The sequence below is a fragment of the Prenolepis imparis genome, unplaced genomic scaffold, assembly GCF_030444845.1.
Source record: "Prenolepis imparis isolate NDT839.2.m4 unplaced genomic scaffold, iyPreImpa1.0 SCAF_11, whole genome shotgun sequence".
Classification (NCBI taxonomy): Eukaryota; Metazoa; Arthropoda; class Insecta; order Hymenoptera; family Formicidae; genus Prenolepis; species Prenolepis imparis.
This window is the reverse complement of record NW_028141169.1, coordinates 1,332,328-1,351,371: the sequence shown is the minus strand read 5'-3', so window position 1 is coordinate 1,351,371 and position 19,044 is coordinate 1,332,328. Positions and strand designations below refer to the sequence as shown.

The 19,044-nt window shown below is 28.7% G+C and overlaps 2 protein-coding genes across 6 annotated transcripts in view; one reads left to right on the top strand and one right to left on the bottom strand.

The window, feature by feature from the left end:
• Positions 1–488: 488 nt before the first annotated feature.
• The window catches only part of LOC145942393 (dynein axonemal intermediate chain 7 homolog), a 31,559-nt gene continuing 13,003 nt past the window's right edge, over positions 489–19,044 (bottom strand). Inside the window, exons 1-18 of one of the 5 annotated variants that reach the window (XM_083049064.1) lie at positions 7,309–7,529; positions 7,079–7,146; positions 6,918–7,006; positions 6,269–6,292; positions 5,758–5,855; positions 5,013–5,199; positions 4,554–4,694; positions 4,329–4,403; positions 4,064–4,263; positions 3,759–3,937; positions 3,155–3,424; positions 2,880–3,041; positions 2,632–2,785; positions 1,941–2,226; positions 1,567–1,662; positions 1,265–1,486; positions 1,018–1,125; positions 489–665 (exon numbers count right to left, since the gene is read on the bottom strand). In XM_083049064.1, coding sequence (XP_082905190.1) covers positions 525–665; positions 1,018–1,125; positions 1,265–1,486; positions 1,567–1,662; positions 1,941–2,226; positions 2,632–2,785; positions 2,880–3,041; positions 3,155–3,424; positions 3,759–3,937; positions 4,064–4,263; positions 4,329–4,403; positions 4,554–4,694; positions 5,013–5,199; positions 5,758–5,855; positions 6,269–6,292; positions 6,918–7,006; positions 7,079–7,146; positions 7,309–7,424 — 2,616 coding nt within the window. In that variant the 5' untranslated portion in view covers positions 7,425–7,529 and the 3' untranslated portion in view covers positions 489–524. Of the gene's footprint in view, positions 666–1,017; positions 1,126–1,264; positions 1,487–1,566; positions 1,663–1,940; positions 2,227–2,631; positions 2,786–2,879; positions 3,042–3,154; positions 3,425–3,758; positions 3,938–4,063; positions 4,264–4,328; positions 4,404–4,553; positions 4,695–5,012; positions 5,200–5,757; positions 5,924–6,268; positions 6,293–6,917; positions 7,057–7,078; positions 7,147–7,308; positions 7,530–19,044 lie in introns of those variants that run through there. The other 4 variants (XM_083049065.1, XM_083049066.1, XM_083049068.1 and 1 more) reach the window with 4 other exon arrangements.
• LOC145942928 (uncharacterized) lies at positions 8,350–19,025 on the top strand. Its single transcript, XM_083050095.1, has 18 exons — positions 8,350–8,694; positions 9,134–9,382; positions 9,497–9,642; positions 10,091–10,200; positions 10,559–10,751; positions 10,953–11,210; positions 11,297–11,482; positions 11,733–11,813; positions 12,232–12,289; positions 12,940–13,236; positions 13,575–13,823; positions 14,161–14,306; positions 14,644–14,753; positions 15,134–15,326; positions 15,788–16,036; positions 17,960–18,136; positions 18,229–18,309; positions 18,779–19,025. The coding sequence occupies exons 1-18, from the start codon at positions 8,482–8,484 to the stop codon at positions 18,861–18,863; spliced, it is 3,081 nt and encodes a 1,026-aa protein (XP_082906221.1). The 5' UTR covers positions 8,350–8,481; the 3' UTR covers positions 18,864–19,025.

Below are 19,044 nucleotides of genomic sequence, written 5' to 3'. Positions count from 1 at the left end.
TTTCAATTAGCTAATGTGCATTGCCAGTAGCTGATCTCACCTTAGTCATTTATATCTAATCGAAGTCTGCTTATATTGTTATAAAAGTTATAATAATAGGCATGATAAAGTTTTCAAGTGTATTTGTTTTCAAGTCATAATTTTTATTCTTGTTTCGTTATTAGTTCTGTTCACATGTTTGCTTTATGTTAATAATAATACGAGCGATACTACTTTATTAATTTAGTCGAGTCAATTCCAGCATTTTACGCTGACAAATAAAATAGTTTGTACGCATTGTAAAAATAGAATCATACCTTTGTATCAATATAATAAAAAGAAGTCTATTAAGTATTATTACAATATTATTGCACTCGTCTGTGGAAAGAAACACAAAGTTTATGACATATGTATATATATATATATATATAATAGATATAAATAGATCAATTTATACATATGGAGAAACAGAGAAATCAATAAAGCTGATAAAGGATATATCACATTTATTTATTTATTTATTTCTGTCTTTTCAAAAACAGTTTTTAAGATGACATGTTGATTACGTTAGTGTAACCCAGAAGTTCCATAATAGTACTGGCCAGTTTGAAGGAGACGTTCTTCATCAAAAGCCGACTTTTGATCCCGGCGTTTTGTCGCGCCAAGTGATACAGATCAGCATAAAACTGCCGAAAAAGACATCTTTTGGTTAATTATATCTTACGATTTTTTTCGAAACACATTGCCTTTTCTCTGATCGATCCAAGATATATCAGAGAAGTTTTGTATTGGTCCAAATATTAATCTTTCGTAAAGTTTAGATGCATAGTAAGCTATATAATTTAATTTCTATAATATTTATAAGATTATATCTTTCTATATACAAGATTATAATATTATCTTATAGTGTGCGCATAATTATATTTTTTGAATTATACATTAATGGCATGATTTATCTTCAAAATAATTAAAGATTAGCTGATTGAATGTGTATATGTGTGTACGTGCTTTCATATTTTTTAAATTAAATGTATTCACCTTTGAATTCTCACCATCCAGAGGTGCATCGGAAAATTCTGAGCTCACTTCGGTACAGGATACTGTCATCGTTCGCGAGGGAGTCACCAAAAGAGTCAAGTTTGTTCGCTACGAAGAAGGAAAAAATAGGATATTCTGGTATAAAATCTAAAAAAATCTCCTGTTTTCATTATGTAATCCTGCCGCTCTAACGGTGCAACAATAATTGTAACAATAAACCTTTCGATAAACAATTAAAACGCGCTACCTCTTTCGCGACGCATCCATGATGTTCTTTGAATTGTATCACTATCTCTCTGGAATTTCGACTGGCGTTCCAGCGTGACCAGGAGAAGGTATACGTCGTGCAAAGTAGAGCGATACATTCTCGCAGATGTTTCTCCGTTGCTGGATGCTTTACCGAAAGAGCCTTCACATAACTGAAGGCATCGCGCTCCGGAAACAGATCGCATCCGGCATCGCGCATCTTCTACGAGAGGAGAATATTTTTTGTGTTAATAAAATGATGAACCAGACAGAAAAAGAGAAAGAGAGAAAGAGAGCAATTACCTCAATTAAGAGATGCAGCTTCATATATTCTCCAAGAATTTCTTTGAGCGCCGTCGACATTCCTCCAGCAAGTGAATTTAAACAGACCAAGTCCTCCTGCGAAAACGAAATGACATTACCGAATCCATCGCTATATAATTTGCATTTTATGTTAAGAAACAATGTTTGCAATCGTATCAAGATGCATTTTTTAAAAATATAAAAGTTCTCTAGCAATTGTAAAAAAAACAATCTATAAGAAGGCGTCAACAGATTTTTTGTACTGTCATTTATCCCAATTTCCCATATGTTTTCTTTCATAGGTATTTGTATCTAAACTTGTGAGTTTTTTTACATATAAAAATTATTCAAACTAGATGTGATTCATAGAATACCCTGACGATGAATTCTGCTTGAATAATGGCGCCAGATATATTGAGCACAACCCCGCCACACGCCTTCCTGCCCATTTCAGGCTTGAGCTCCCAACTTTGAAAGGGGATGTTGACGAACTTGAGAGCAGCGAGGCCGTGGACGCCCAATCTGCCGGTTCTAAACGTGATAGTTTGCTTCTCCTCGTTATATTTTATATCGTGCACGTCCTGAGTGGACCATAATTTTTTCTCGGGTATCCAGTGCGCCACTAATGGCGGTTCAAACCAAATAATAGAACTGGGAAGTCTGTAAAGAAGAGAACACGATTAAGAATAATATATAATTAGATATTATATGTATAATATATGTATAAATGCAATTTCATATGAAGATGAGAAAAGAATTGAATGCGATAGTGACACGTAAAGCTTTGATCTTGATTCTTTCTAGAAAATTCTATTTAAATTAGTTTTTATAATTTTTTTTCTAGAGAAGCGATTTATCTACGACGGAAAACTTTCTATTGTGTCTAGCCATTATTGCATCAACCTTCAATTTTTTTAAGTGATTCATTCATATCAAAATTTCGCTTATTGTATTATACTTTTAAATTCTTGTTTGTAAAAACAAGATTAGAGAAATCTATTAGCTTATAAAAGAGATTTTCTTTTGAGAGAAGATAATTTTTGTGTAAACTGTGTTAGAACGTACTTTAAAGTTACCAGAACCAATGCCTCCATCGCAGTCTCCAGAGCTTTCATCTCTGCTTCGATCACTTCCGGTGTTCTTTCAGAATCGGGTGCCGGCGGTGGCGCCTTATACGGTTTATCGAATGGTACAAATTTCAATTTTTTGGGAATTTGTACTGCAAAGAAAGTAAAATTTTAATGTAAAAAAAAAATATATATATATGTATACATAATAGCTCTTTGGAATTAAGTAGAATAATCATTAGTTACAGGTGGTGAGCGTGATATCTCTGCTCATGTCCTTGGGTTGCGGCGGCTGATAAACTAAATCGATGTGCAATACACCGCCGAGTATCCTGTATTTTCGCAAATTTATCTCCGTCTTTTCGCATCGTGTAAACAGTAATTTTCTAATCTCCTTTCGCATTTCGTCTGTGCAGAAGGTAATCAACAATAATATATTTCTCTCGATAGTGATTCTCTCTCTCTTCGCCATATTACAGTAGTACAATTTATTTTTCGTAGAGAATTCGAGGATCGCATACCCTCTCTTTGCAAAATGATTTCGTCCGGTGTAGGTAGATACGGTAGCTGTTCTGTTTCCGGTTCCGGTTCCGGACGCTTCGCCCCCGAGACGCCCGGTTTCTTTTGTTGCTTCCCTTTCCTCTCGGGTTTTGTAGGCACCTGGACCGGCGGGTTCTCCATCCTTTCAAGTATAGCTTTTTTTTCCTCTAGTCGCAAACGACGACTCTCGACCTGTTCTTCGCGTATCTTTAATTTCGTGTCATACTCGTTTTGGCAGAAAATAGGGAAATCTGAAGATCCAAATCACAGATGTGAAATCATCCATAGTATTTACATAATAAGTAGTACATAATAAATAATATATAATTATATTATAATAAATAATATACACATAATATATACATAATATATATAATATATAAATAATAATATATAATATAATAAATAATATATATAATTACAGAGAATACGGAAGCAGAGAAAATATGGGTGATTTGGGGCGATAAATAGTTCAGTGAGTGGTTTATACTGAAAAGAGAAGGTCCTAAGATTGGGCCCCCATATTTTTTTCTGCTCGAAAAAGGCCTACATAATCGAGGATGTTTTTTGGGTAATTTTTAATACCTATAGTGTAAATATTTTCGTATTTATTCGGCAGTCTCGGTGAGACGTACGAGCTCGCGCAATCAGAATAATGATCGTGCTTCAGCCATAATGCCCGAATCGCCATGCAGTAGCAATCGATGTCGACAGGCATCTTGGCGGTCAATTCCAATTCCTCGAAATGCACTTCGATCGGTTTTCTGCCGAAAAAAAACACCCACACGAGCGATCGTTATTAGAACTTATTGATTAACATTTTACGTCTATATACATATTATACACATGTGGCGAAGCAAATAAATATATCCGCGATCGTCGACACGTGCCGATCCTTATCGGTGACCTGTTTAAGTCCGATGGGCAATTTGATCAGAGCCCAAACGCAGTAAATAATCTGATCGGAGACGTTAGTGTATCTCGCCATTTTTATACCCTCGCGAATCATATCCCTTTCTATCTGACGTAAGAGAGAGTAGCAGGCAGCGTCTGTCCATTCTTGAAGTTTGCCTCGGAATCGTCGTCTGATCTGTGTTAAGGGTGGAATGAATCTCTCAACAATCATCCCTTACGTAAAGTCGATCGACTACTCACCGTCTCGCATTCGGCTACGTAATCGGGCAATCTCGTCACGGAGAATCGTATTATCTCGTCGAGTTTCGTTAATAGCTGGAAAGAAGATTTTACCCTCATATGACTGACAGAAGCAATTTTTATTTATAAATTAATAATAAATATATCCTTGTACACTTTGACAAATTAAACTTAACGTTTAATTACGTTACTAAATTTGGCTCAATTGTATGAAAATTCCCGTACATAAATGATAATGTTGTATCTCACAACAAAATTGCTCATGTCAACCTTCTCATCTTCCATGGACCATAAAAATATATAGGTATTCATCTCGGATAAGCTTCCGGGATCTGGCAATCCGTCGCACGTCATATATCGAATCCACTATAAACAATTATCTCATTATAATGACATTTCTATCACGTGACATTACACGCTACATATGCAAAAATCTACTTATATATAACGTATAATCCAAATTTAATTTAATATTTAATTTAATTTAATTTTAATTTTATATTTAATTTAATTTAATTTTATATTTAATTTTATATTACACAATTCAACAATTCAAAAATAATTTTCTTTCACAATTTAAATCGCAAATTTCTCAAACGTGATACAGCAACTTGGTCAGAATTGTACAATTAGTATAAATTTATTTTTTCGAAATATATATAAAACAAAAGCCAAAATACTTACATTTTCTTCTTCTTCAATGGCCGCTATATATTCCACAAATGCGTCTTTATAATCGCAAAGTGCGTGTCGTGTCTTCTCCAATTGTATCTTACGCATCGCCGCCTCTTGTTCCTCGAGCAACGCTTGCCTCTCCATATTGTATTTTTCCAATCGAATTTCATCGTGCATGTCTTTAATCATCTGCGTCCTTTTCAAGATACGCTTGCGTTAATATACGTACGTTGATGAAAATAATTTGCGTAAAAAAAACGCGAAAAACGAATTACTCTTCTCTTCTTGTTCTTTTTTCTTGTCAAAATGTGTTATTAATATTCGAAATTTAATATATGTTACAAAAATATTAAGTCAATGTTACAAAAAAATGCATATAAATATATGTAATGTAAAAACAATCTTAAACCCTAAGAGCTCAAATAAGTGTAATATGGGCAAATATTTTTTAATTAATAGTAAATTGTTAATATTATCGATTAATCATCTTATAGAAAAGGAGAATTTATTAAGAAACTGATTGATTTTTATGATGTCGAATCGTAATAATTAAACAAAGTAATAATTAGTCGAAATAGTAGCTTTTTTATTCTCTATCTCGAAATTAGCTCTTTAGGCTAAGTTGAGTTGCGCTGTCATTTAAATTGGAAAATGTAATTGATTATACACGCGCTTCTATATATAGTATTTTATTATGTACGTTGCATATCTTGTTTGCGTTCTTTCTTGCATTATTGAATTTTAAAGCTTTTACCTAATTTTCTCGGCTTCTGCAGCCGCGGTTGCTGCCTGTTCTTTTTCCAACGCTTTGCGTGCTTTCTTCGTCATTATTTCAATTTCTTGGAGCTTTGACTAAATCAAATCGATGTAATATATCCTCTAATAAAATTGTTACGTGAAAAATGTGCTATAATCGATACCTGCAAAAAACAAGTTTATTTGAAATATTTCACAATATTTTTATGATATTTTTCGATATTTTTAAAGATTGATCAAAAAAGTAATAAAATATACTTTATAATCATCAAAATATTAAATAATATTAGAATATAATAGCGTAATTAAAAAGACTAAAAAGAATAAAATTGTCCTAATATCTTTTTTGTATAATGATAAAGCACATATAGTATAATTATCACTAAAAGTATATATGATTATACTACAAATTCTAGACAATTAATACAGCATTAATTTAAGATATCTAAATTAAAGACCTTCACGTTGTGATAGTCGAATTATATAATGTTTAGTTATATAAGAATTACCTGTATCACATTCCATTCACGTAGCTGAAACAAAAATTTATTCAGAAGTACATATAATGATATGTGATGCGATAATGTATTAATTTATATCTATAAAATAAATTTAAATAGCTTCTAAAATAGATTATAAGTTTTACTTTTATCCGACATATACACACATTTTGATGATTTTTTATTTACATGAATTCTTTATATTTAAAAATATATCTTTCAATACAACAACTTTTTACTTTTTTGTATTACATTATCGTATTTATAGAGCTCATTGCATAATTTATCAGTTAATTATTTTTGCGCATGCAATTGCTTAAATTTAAAACCAAATTGATCAAGCAACGACCGCTAGTACGTTAATTAATGTACAGTTCTCAGAAAACTCGTTTACGATGTAAATTTTGCTTTTTTTCGAGATATATATATGAAAAAAAACATCGAAAAAGCCAGTGAGCGATTAAAGAATATTTATATTTATATTATAGTTATATTAAAGAAATATTGAAATAATAAATTATTCAAAGAGTACATGTTATATTAAAAGATGTTGAAATAATAATAAATTTGATTTTCCTTCTATTTAAAAATGTGATATAATTGTATGATTTTCATTAAATCCTTTTTCTCTAATAAATAAATAACAATTATAACATACTAGTGACGAGAAAGGCGAAAGTTTTCTCGTCCTCAGTAGTTGCAAAAGGCCTTCATCTTCCTCATATTTGTCATACGAAATTTCAGTATCTGAGGTAGAACACGAAAGATTTTTGTTTTTTGGAAAGCAATATCAATTTCACTTTCAATTTAATCTCTTACCTTTAATTTTATCTTTGCTTTCGATAGCTACCTTTTTCGTGATATTAACTTTACTCCGAGTAGGATCCCTGAAATAAATAGAAAAATTTTAATAAAAAATAGAGAATAAAAATCTTATGTTAGTATAAAATAGATTAAAGTCTTCTCAAACACGATGAAATTTATATGGATAATCAATAGTTGTCGGTTTTTCAACGCAAAATCAATCATCATATAATTTGGCTTCATACTTTATTTCGGGAGTGTCTTCGTTAATATCGAAAATAGTTGGATTAAAAGTAATGGAATGTGTTGTCTTATCCACGATTTCTTTCTCAGAGTCCATGTTAATAGTGTACATCCGCATTACGTAAGCACTCTGTTCTTTATTGCGTTCAATTATCGAGTAATTCAATTATCGTGAAAGATATCTTCATGGAGCATCATTAAAAATGAATGTAATAATCCTATAAATGAAGCGTGTATGATGCTAAATGCACCACATTAAGAAAAGCGAAAAAATTGTCGCGTAATAAGAAATAATGCAAGTCATTTTATAAATTTCAATTGAATTTGTTGTCGATGAAATTCATTAGTTTCAAAAGCGAGGTTAATCAGAAACACGTCAGATATCGCATTACACATACATATTCACACATACATACATACATATATACATATTGATATAACGAAACAAAACACTAAAATCATTTAAGCATCAAAAATTATCATTGAACGATAAAAAATGTATATATATGTACATACAGTGCTGCTCATTACGTGCATTTTTTTGATAAGCAATTTGCGTAGGAATATTTTCTTATCTCGTAATAATATATATAAAAGAAATTAAATGCTACAAAATTATCATCAAATAATAGTCCATTGAAATAAGTTTATATTTTTTGGGATAATTTTTTTCGCATTTATCTGCGAATTTGATGAATCGACATAATTTTCAGAAATGCTAAAGAATGTATAAATATATAGAAAAGATATGTACCTATATTTGCATCCTATTAAAATGTGCAAGATAGAAATGTGGGTACAATTTTTAAATTTAATTTTTGTAACACAAAGATATACATATAAAATATATATATAAAATATATTGAGGAGATTATAAATAATGAACGGCAAAATAATGATCAATATTTAAATTAAGCGATTAAAATTAAATGTCAACAAATTAGTCGTCGGTTCGGAAAATAATATCGCTTACAAATTTATGAGCAATGCAGATGATTGTTATAAATATAAGGAACACATTTTCCTTGTTAATTTCTGTCAGATTCACTCTTGGTTTACTCGGGTACGGTTATATAAAAGCAACAGAATCTATTCGTTTTCTCTAATCTACTCGAATGAATGCGCGCGTTATTTAATTTTCGTTGTATTTAACTGTATTGTTACAATTGTGAGAGATGGGCAAAGGCACGACTGAATCGACAAAGTCGATTCCAATATTTTATTCTGGAAGAAGTATCTTCATTACAGGTGCAACAGGATATCTGGGAAAAGTGTTGATAGAAAAGTTGCTGAGATCATGCCCGGATATACAAGAAATATTCTTATTAATGCGTCCGAAGACCAATATGTGCATTGAAGAAAAACTCGAGCAGATGCTAAAAAAGCCGGCAAGTAGTATAAGAGAAATAGTTGAAAATATTATTAATTAATTAATATTACATACAAGGTGGTTCACATAACGTATATTACAACTCCGGAATAATTTGACCTGCTCATATCATTAAAAAAAATATTTTTATGTGTTTAGAGGGGCTTTATAACAATGAGAAAATTATAATAACGCTTATCGCCTATTTATATATAATTATATAAAATAATATATATTATTATATAATATTATAAATAAATATATTATATTTCTATATATATTTTTTTTATATTTATACATACATTAATAATTATACATATATATAAATATAATATAAATATATATTAACAAATAATTTATTTACTTATTTCTGTGTATAAATATACATACATTCGATAAAAATATATGCCATTCGAAAAAAAATTATACCATTTTTTTATGCGTATTGTATCTTGCAGTTGTTTGACAGATTGCGAAGCGAACAACCCCATTGTTTTAAAAAATTGATTCCATTGAAGGGTGATATCGAAGTCGAGGGATTAGGTTTGTCATCTGCTGACAGAAACACATTGATCGAAAAGGTGTCTATAATATTTCACGTAGCGGCGAGCGTGAAATTCGACGATACACTGAAGAAAGCTGTGCTTATAAACACTCGGGCGACAAAAGACATCTGCACTTTAGGCGAATGTTTGAAAAATTTGGTGGTAAGTAATTTGCTGAAATATGTATATCAAAACGATGTGAAAATTCTGCGCGACAATTTTAATTACGAAAATAATTCCTCGCGCAAACACTAACTTAATTTTATTTTTTTTAAGGCTTTGGTGCATGTCAGCACGACTTATTCGCAGGTCGATAAACCCGTCATCGATGAGATTGTATACCCAACGGAAGTCGATTGGAGAAAAACAATTCAAATTGCCGAAAACTTGGACGATTATGTCTTTGAGATATTCAAGTCAAAGTAAGTGCTAAATTCCTACATCGATTCCTTTATTTTATATATTTGTTATTGCTAAACAAGTTATACAAATTATATACTTTTATTATAATAATTACATATATTTTTTGATAAAGTTCAAATAATAATATAGATATAAAGATAATTAATAAGAGCCAAATATGCGAGATAAAGGCGCGAGTAAAAAACGCCTAAATAATTTTAGGCACTGTTTATTAGTTTGAAAATTACTTAAACATTAGTTTAAAGTTCAAATAATTTGATTTTTTATATTTATAGCCAATATACCGCAAATGACTTTTAAAGAATTCTGTAATACTCTTTTGTCAAATCAAAGCTTATTTGAATAATATACATTAATTTTTTTATTCATTTTAATAATATTATTTTTTGTATATTTCTATTTGGAATATAATATGTAGTTCTGACACATCCTTGAGATTATTTGCAGATACATAGGTACAATGCCGAATTCATATACATTTACCAAGAGACTTGCAGAGCAGGTGATAATTGATTACTCCAAATCACTGCCGTGTGTGATTTGCAGACCGTCTATAAGTATGTATTTACGTCGAATATAAATATATATGTATCATAAAACACAGAGTATCTTGATATAATTTATCATCATAATTTTCACGACGTAATTATAATCAGAATTAATTTTCTAAATTTCACTCACAACTAAAGTTTAGATAAATTATTTTTTTTTACACAAAAAAATATACAATTCTTTTAATATTTAATAAAGATATATAAATTAAACAATTGATTTTACTTTAAATGATACTAAAAAAGCTCGTTCTAAAATAAAAGAAATATTTCTATTTCAATATTTCCCTTAAATTTTATAATTTGCCTTGAACAGTAAGTAACATTGATATTGAATTTTCCTAAATGAACATTTTCTGTCTAGTTACACCATCGTTAAACGAACCTGTGAAGGGTTGGGTAGACAGTTTTAACGGTCCAGTGGGATTGATGATTGGTTGTGGAAAAGGGGTACTACGAGTTTTTTACAATGATTCGTCCGTTAGTGACAACTACGTCCCAATTGACATTGTCGTTAAAGCTATAATTGTTGCAGGATGGAAATGTGGCATAATAAAGTACGATAAATTGCATTCTTATAAATATCATTTTTGTTTTAATATTAGCTAGAATGTTATATAAAGTTATTTAAAATATATTATAAACAATATATTTAAATAATTATACAATTTAATAAGATAAAAATATATCGTAACAAATTTGTGTATTAAGATTTTTTTTAATAAATAATTTAATGAAATTATTTTCAATTTTGTTAGCAAGAACAATGACCCGCAAAATATTCTTCCACTCGTTTATAACTGCTCGTCCACTCATAAGACGAATCCCTCACGCTTACTGTTGTCGCAAATAAGCAAGAATACTGTCGCGGAGATTCCTTTGGAAGATATGATCTGGGCTCCTGGAGTAATTATGACAAAGAGTCGTTTCTTTTACAATATATTGGTACCATTACTGCATATAATACCGGCCTTACTTATCGATGTATTATTACGATTCGCAGGTAAACGTCCAAGGTAAGATATTGATCGATGAGAATGTATTTGCTAATCATAGTCCAAAGAAGATTAAGAAAATAATAATACGCTTGAAATATTTCTAGATTACTAAAGCAGCAAAGGAAAATATTCATAAGTTCCGATTTCGCCGCGTACTTTCTGTTGAACAAATGGGTCTTTCAAAATCAAAAACTATTAAGTTTGTCAAACGAGGTGCCCCGCAACAATCAACGAGACTTTGGATTTGCGACAGATCTAAATTACAATTACGACAAACCACTGTATTATAAGTGAGTAAGACAAAAACTTTGCGTCACATAATTTTAAAATTTATTAATCTTCAAAAAACATGAGTAAAAGGTTACTATTTATATATCTCATTTTTGTTTTTATTAAAAAGTATTAATTTTAAGAAAGAGTAACAGTTAATTTCAGATTCTTTAAATATAAAATAAGATCAATTTTCTATGTATGTATAACTAATATTGCGAGACCGATAATTTGTATAAGCAAATAAAATATTATTTTTCTCTGTCGTAGAAACTGTATAACTGGAAGTAAAATGTTTCTTCTAAACGAGAGTATGGATCGACTGGATGCAGTGAGATTTAATTATAAAAGGTGAAATTCTGACTGCGTTTCACAGTTCATTTTATATATAAAAAATTATGCTTCCGACTTTTTCTCATTTATTTTTTCAATATCGCGTATGAAATAGATTCTTTTCCTGCAAAAAAAATTTATTATCATATTGCTTGAAATAATTGGCGAATAACTTTCTCAAGATACATCTTTAGCTTCAGAAAATACAAATATATATACATTTACTTAATACTTTGATTTTTTTTATTCATTAAACTTTATTAAATTTATAGAATTGCTCAAATGAATAACCGTTTATTTGTTTCGAGTAATAATAATAAAGCTGAGCTTTCTCAGATCTAGATTCAATTAGCCGAGTTATTCTATCTTATTTGATACAAATATATTTTTTACTGCTAGTCCCGAATAATAATTCAATTCTCTTTTATGGCTACAGGATGCTGTGGATCGATGGAATTGTGAAAATATTGATCGGCATTCTCTTCATGTGGATAATATATGGAATATGAATGTGTATTGATTGTCCTATGAGAAACAATTTGGTTTAATGAATGATTGTTGGTTGTACCAAATATATAATCTAGATTATTACTAAGTTTAGATAAGTGTAGAAAAATTAATACGCTAAACGAATGTCAATTTATATCAGTTTTGATGGATTATCTTAATTATAGCAACATGAGTAGTTCAAAAAATTACTATTTTCGCTATTTCCATTTTTCAGTTATGCATGTATAAACATTTTATTCAGCTCAATTTGAATTAATATATATTATATTTATTTTTGTTTATATTAAAATTGTTTAAATATTATATTTAAATGTTATATCTAAAATTCTTCGTAGAATTTATACGAATCATTATATATTGCACGTGTAGAATAAACTGCACAATAACTTTACGTCACTATTGTCTATACTATTAGATCAAGCATATATTATACTGTATTGTATAAGTTTGCTCTTTCAACCTTGACTTGCAGAATTTCCGTTTTATTAACAAGTATAGTCGTACACGTCTGCTTAAGGAGACGTTGTGTAGCAAAATTATATTTTTAATTAAGCAGCGTACGTCGTTAAAGGCTGATCTTAGTTCGTCATTTCTATCTAATCGAACTCCTATTATAATAAAATCGATATAAAAGAGACGAGTACATTTCCGAGTGCACTACCTATTTTTGGCTATTTACGTTGTTATTATTATTTATATTAATTTTGTTTTAATTACGATGGATGGGAATATAAATGATCCAGCTAAGTCAATTGCGTCGTTTTACGTTGGACAAAGTATATTTTTAACAGGTGCGACAGGATTTATGGGTAAAGTATACACGGAGAAGATACTGCGATCTTGCCCAGGTGTTCGCGAAGTGTTTATATTGATGCGTTCGAAAAAAGGACAAAGCATTAACGAAAGGCTCGAAAAAATATTGAAATTACCGGTAAGTTAATTACATAAGTAGATATTTTTTTGCAATACTTTTTTGTATTTTTTAAGAATTATTGTAACATTTAAATGAAAAAATTCTTTTGAGAGTTATTATTATGACGCTTCTTATTTTTAGAAAAACTTATTTATAGAAAATTAATTTTAAAATTCGATAAAAATGATAAAGTTGATCAAAAAGCGTATAATAGAACATTTGAAAACTATAAAGTAAGATATTATAAAAGTAACCAAAACATTCTACAACTTTTTTGCAAAATTATTAAAAATATCTTTAGAATCCTGGCAATTAATCATAATAAGTACGTTATATAATATGCATTTTTATTTCAGTTGTACGATAAATTGCGAGAAGAGCAACCTTCAAATTTTAAAAAAATAATTCCACTTTTCGGTGATGTCAGTAAAGAGAACTTAGGTTTGTCGGCTGCCGATAGGCAGATGTTAGCTGAAAGAGTGACTATAATAATTCATGCAGCGGCGAGTGTGAGATTTAACGACAGCATAAAGTACGCTATTTTTGTTAATACTAGATCAACAAGAGATATCTGTATCTTAGCCCAAAATATGAAAAATCTTATAGTAAGTATAAATGCAACTAATGTTGTGTATTTAATATTTTAGTATCTATCAATATATAAATTATTTAAAGTATAGTATAATATATAATTAATATTACAAACTATTGTTATTATAGTATGAAAATTTTGTCAAACAATAAATTTTTAATTTTTTCTCATATATAAAAAGAATTACAGTTAAATAATTAACAGCAAAAATAGAGTAATTAATATGATAATTTATATACATAAAACATAATTTTGTATTTAATTTCAATTTCAATTAATTTTATTTAACTTTTTATTATTTTAAAAGAAGATGAAGTGACTTTAGAATTAATTGCATTTAATTATTAAAGGCATTAGTGTATGTTAGTACAGCATACGCGCATATAAATAATTCTGTCATAGAAGAAAAAGTATACCCACCAATAGCCGATTGGCGAAAAATGATCAAAGTGGCCGAATCCTTGGATGAGCATGTTTTAAATATCTTTACATCTAAGTATGACAAACTATATATAAAATCAAATATATTAATAACATTTGTAAATTTTAAGTGTGTGTGATCTATTAAAAAAAGAAATATAATACTATTTATTTTTAATTTATATAGTATTATACTTAATATTATTATATTGATAATAATTTATATTGATAGACACTATGATATAATTTTTATAATAATACTTTTAATATATGCACAAAACCGCGCGAGCGCACACACATACACAAACATATATGTATATATATATATATATATATATAGTTAAAATTTTAAGTATAATATAATCATTCTCAGGCTGTTAATTTTTCATATAATTTTGAAATATTATGTACAGATGTTTGGAAAATTTTCCCAACACATATATATTCTCGAAAAATTTAGCTGAGAGTGTAATAATGGATTATTCTTCATCGTTACCTTGTGCGATTGTAAGACCTTCCATAGGTATGTTATTTTCTTCTTTCTTAAGATGTTAAAAATAAATTTTTATTTTCCTCTTTTGGAATGCTTAGACATATAAAAAAAAAATATCAATATTCTTCTGTTAATATTAATATCCTTTTTTTAAATAAAAGATGAAGAATATGTGTATATTTTAAAATAAAAAATTAAGTATTTATATTAGAAGACCATTCCATACTCTCATACTATTAGGGTATAATACATAATTATTGCAACATTTATTGACGTACTGTTATTAGAAATAACTAATGTAAGTAAATTTTGCTTAACAACACAAGAAATAATAAAAAAAACCTTGATAGATTACTAGAATAAACAATAATGTAGCAATAATTATTTAATAAATATGATTTATATTTTAGTGGTAAATTCATTGGACGATCCATTCCCTGGATGGGTAGATAATTTGAATGGTATAGTAGGAATACTCATCGGTGGTGGGAAAGGAGTACTACGAATATTCAAGGCTAATAAACATATTTGTCCAGATATGATACCGGTAGACGTTGCCATCAAAAGTATGATAGTCACAGCTTGGAAAATTGGATTGACCAGGTACAATTATTATCAACGCAAATACCCATATATCATAAAAATACTTACAAAGTACCTATATCTGAATGCATTAAGCTACACATACAAAAAAAAGCTTTCTTCCTTCATTTTGAAACTAAATCAATATTTCAGCGAAATCATATGCATTTTACTCAAAAACATTAATCTTTGTTCCATTAAAAAATTTAGAATTAAGAGATTAATTTCTGAATATAAATTTAAATACAGCTTATCTCGAATATAATAATTAAAGACAATTTTGAAATAATCAACTTTTGTTTACACTTCCGATTCTTGATTCATCAAAACTTATTAATTTTGAATGTTTAAGACTTTATAATACCTCGTAACTCGCACAAACTGCTGAATTTTTCAAAGATACTGTTGCATCCTAATGCAATTTTTATATAATTTTGTATTAATAACAATTTGATTAATTAATAATTTTATTTACTTATTAGCTTCACGCCGGGCTCTCCACCTTTTGTCTTAAATTGTACTTCTTCCAATCGCAAAAGTTTCTCATTGGAAGCAGTTTGCAAAATGGGTTTTCAACTCATAGATGAGATACCTATAGAGGGAACTATTTGGACTCCTAATACAATGTTTACCAATAGTTTCACTATATATTATATAATAACAATAATGATGCATATCTTGCCAGCTATATTAATAGATCTGATTTTAAAACTTACGAAACATCGACCTATGTAAGTACCCAACTAATTAACATGTCATTTTGCTCTAGAATTTACAGATCATTCATATCCTATTGAATACAGTTGTTTAATTGAATCGGGAAGATTAGAAGAAGAGAGAAAGAAAGAGAGAGAAAGAGACAGAAAAAATTACTATAAATCGTACTATCTAAAATAAAATTCATTTTTAATACAAATTGTTTTCCTCTTTGTTATATATACATATACATATACTCCTCACAACAATTAGAGGAACACTTAAATTTTCTTAAAAATAGGCAAAGTTCAACTAGCTGTAACTTCGTTAAAAATGAACGAAATTTAAATTTAAAAAAAGGGTTTTAAAGGATGAAATCTCTACTTTCGAAAGCTTACCATTTATTTTAAGTTTCTGTGAGTTTAGTAATTTTTACACGTAGAAAACTACGAGCTGGACAAAATTAGAAATTTTCTTCTCACTTTGTCGATCTGTTACGTGCGTAAAAAAAATCTACGAAATTTTTCAACTTACTAGTGTGAAAGGTTGAAGTTTTCTTAACAAAATCATTTTTTTTAAATCTTTCTACGATTTTTTATTACTGAGTTATCGTCGATTAAGTAAAAAATGAGCATTTTTACTTTGATTGCTCATAACTCCGTTAAAAATCATCGTACCGCAATTTTAAAAAAAGATTCTTAAAGCTGAAACTATGCTCTATCAAACGAAATTACGTTACACGTGCAACCTCCTCGTGGTACGCTTCGGGTAACGCTAATGCCGGCGATTTAAAAATTTTTTCAAATTTTGGTAGAGAGAAAAACTAAAACAATTTGTCTTTTCTCTTTGTTAACACTTATTGTTAATAAAGGTCTACGTAGTGTGAGTGTACTGGAAATTAATTTTTTAACATTATTTGACTTTATTTTCCATTTTTTCTTATTGAAATTGAGCAATTTCACAACTTTTTGAAGGTTTGGCTTTTTCAAACATAGTGGCCACCGTGAAAAAAATCTTACAGCCATTCGCCAATTTTTTTTCAAATTTAGGGTACTTTCAAGTATAAAAAAACGTAAAGAACAAATTTTGTTTGTTGTTCCATACAATTGTTTTTTAGACCAAAATGAAAAAAGGAAAAATCGGTAATTTTTACGTTAACTTTATCCGTTTGTAATTCGTCCATATGTTTCTGCAAAAATTTTGACGACTATTTCGTTTGATAGAGCATAGTTTCAGCTTTAAGAATCTTTTTTTAAAATTGCGGTACGATGATTTTTAACGGAGTTATGAGCAATCAAAGTAAAAATGCTCATTTTTTACTTAATCGACGATAACTCAGTAATAAAAAATCGTAGAAAGATTTAAAAAAAATGATTTTGTTAAGAAAACTTCAACCTTTCACACTAGTAAGTTGAAAAATTTCGTAGATTTTTTTTACGCACGTAACACATCGACAAAGTGAGAAGAAAATTTCTAATTTTGTCCAGCTCGTAGTTTTCTACGTGTAAAAATTACTAAACTCACAGAAACTTAAAATAAATGGTAAGTTTTCGAAAGTAAAGATTTCATCCTTTAAAACCCTTTTTTTAAATTTAAATTTCGTTCATTTTTAACGAAGTTACAGCTAGTTGAATTTTGCCTATTTTTTAAGAAAATTTAAGTGTTCCTCTAATTGTTGTGAGGAGTGTATATGTATATATATATATATATATATATATATATATATATTTCCAAAATATCAATTTATGTATATTTCTTCTGTACACGTATGTGCATAGAGGCAAAAACTTATTAAAGAAATATTTTTTTAACGCAATTATATCCCACATCTCTATAAAATTAAATATCTCTTTTAAAAACTTTTTTTACGAAACTTTCTATATTTCCCGATTCAATAGTATGGCTGACATTACATCATTTGCATAAATTGTTTTGTAAATGTATATCACGCAATGTAGACTATTAAGACTGCAAAGAAAAGTGTACGTGGCCAGCTGCGCTGTGGGGTACTTTGTGTGTCATCAATGGAAATTTGAATATAAAAATAGTATGGATTTAATGTCTTTAATTCCACCCGAAGACAGAGAAACATTTTCATGCGATATTCTTCGTACTGATACTAAAGACTTTTACAGGTATATGTTTTTTATTTTAACATTTTAAGCAATGTTTATATTGAAGATGAGTTATTAGATAAATCATTAGATGTTTATTTTACGAAATAAAGGAAAAGTATAATTGGAGCTAAAATGTATCTCCTCCACGAAGACATGAGTCGCTTAGATGCAGTCAAAACGTATCGCAGAAGGTGAGTGTAAAATATATTATGAACAGGATATTGCTATCGTTTATGAGATGCAAAACTTAAATTAAAATTAATTATTAAGCGACAATAATATAATTTCAAGATTGATTGTTATCCTATTATATTAAGTAAAAATAGCTCTTTGAATCTTATAAAAAAAGAATTTCATTTTAAAGGCATCTCTTTAAATTTGATTTTAAATAACACATAGATTATAACACATAGATACAATACATAGCTATTAATATTATATATATAATAATAGAATATAAATCATTAGATTTAAATAAAAAAATTTAAATAAATAATTAGATTTAAATAATAGAATTTTCAAAGAATTAAAAGAAGATTATTAATATTATTAATAAAGAATTTATATGCATGTGAAATAAAGATAATTAAAATAATTTGTTGTTAAATATATATGGAAAATCAGTATATGTGCAATGTATTTATTTTACAAATATTTTAGATTGGATCTATTTATTATGACATTGAAAACTATCGTCGTTATCGGAGTGGTTTGGATGATATATAAAGTGAACCAACACTCATAAATATTTTCAGATTGCAAACTGATCAACATCGCCACAAACAACTATAATATAATATAATATATAATAATTTATGTATAATAAATAAATAGAAATGCAGGAAAAGTAGAATAAATAGAATAAGTGAATAGAGAGAATTGTATATGTCTCTGATGTAAGATGGAAAGACATTTGTAATTACGCA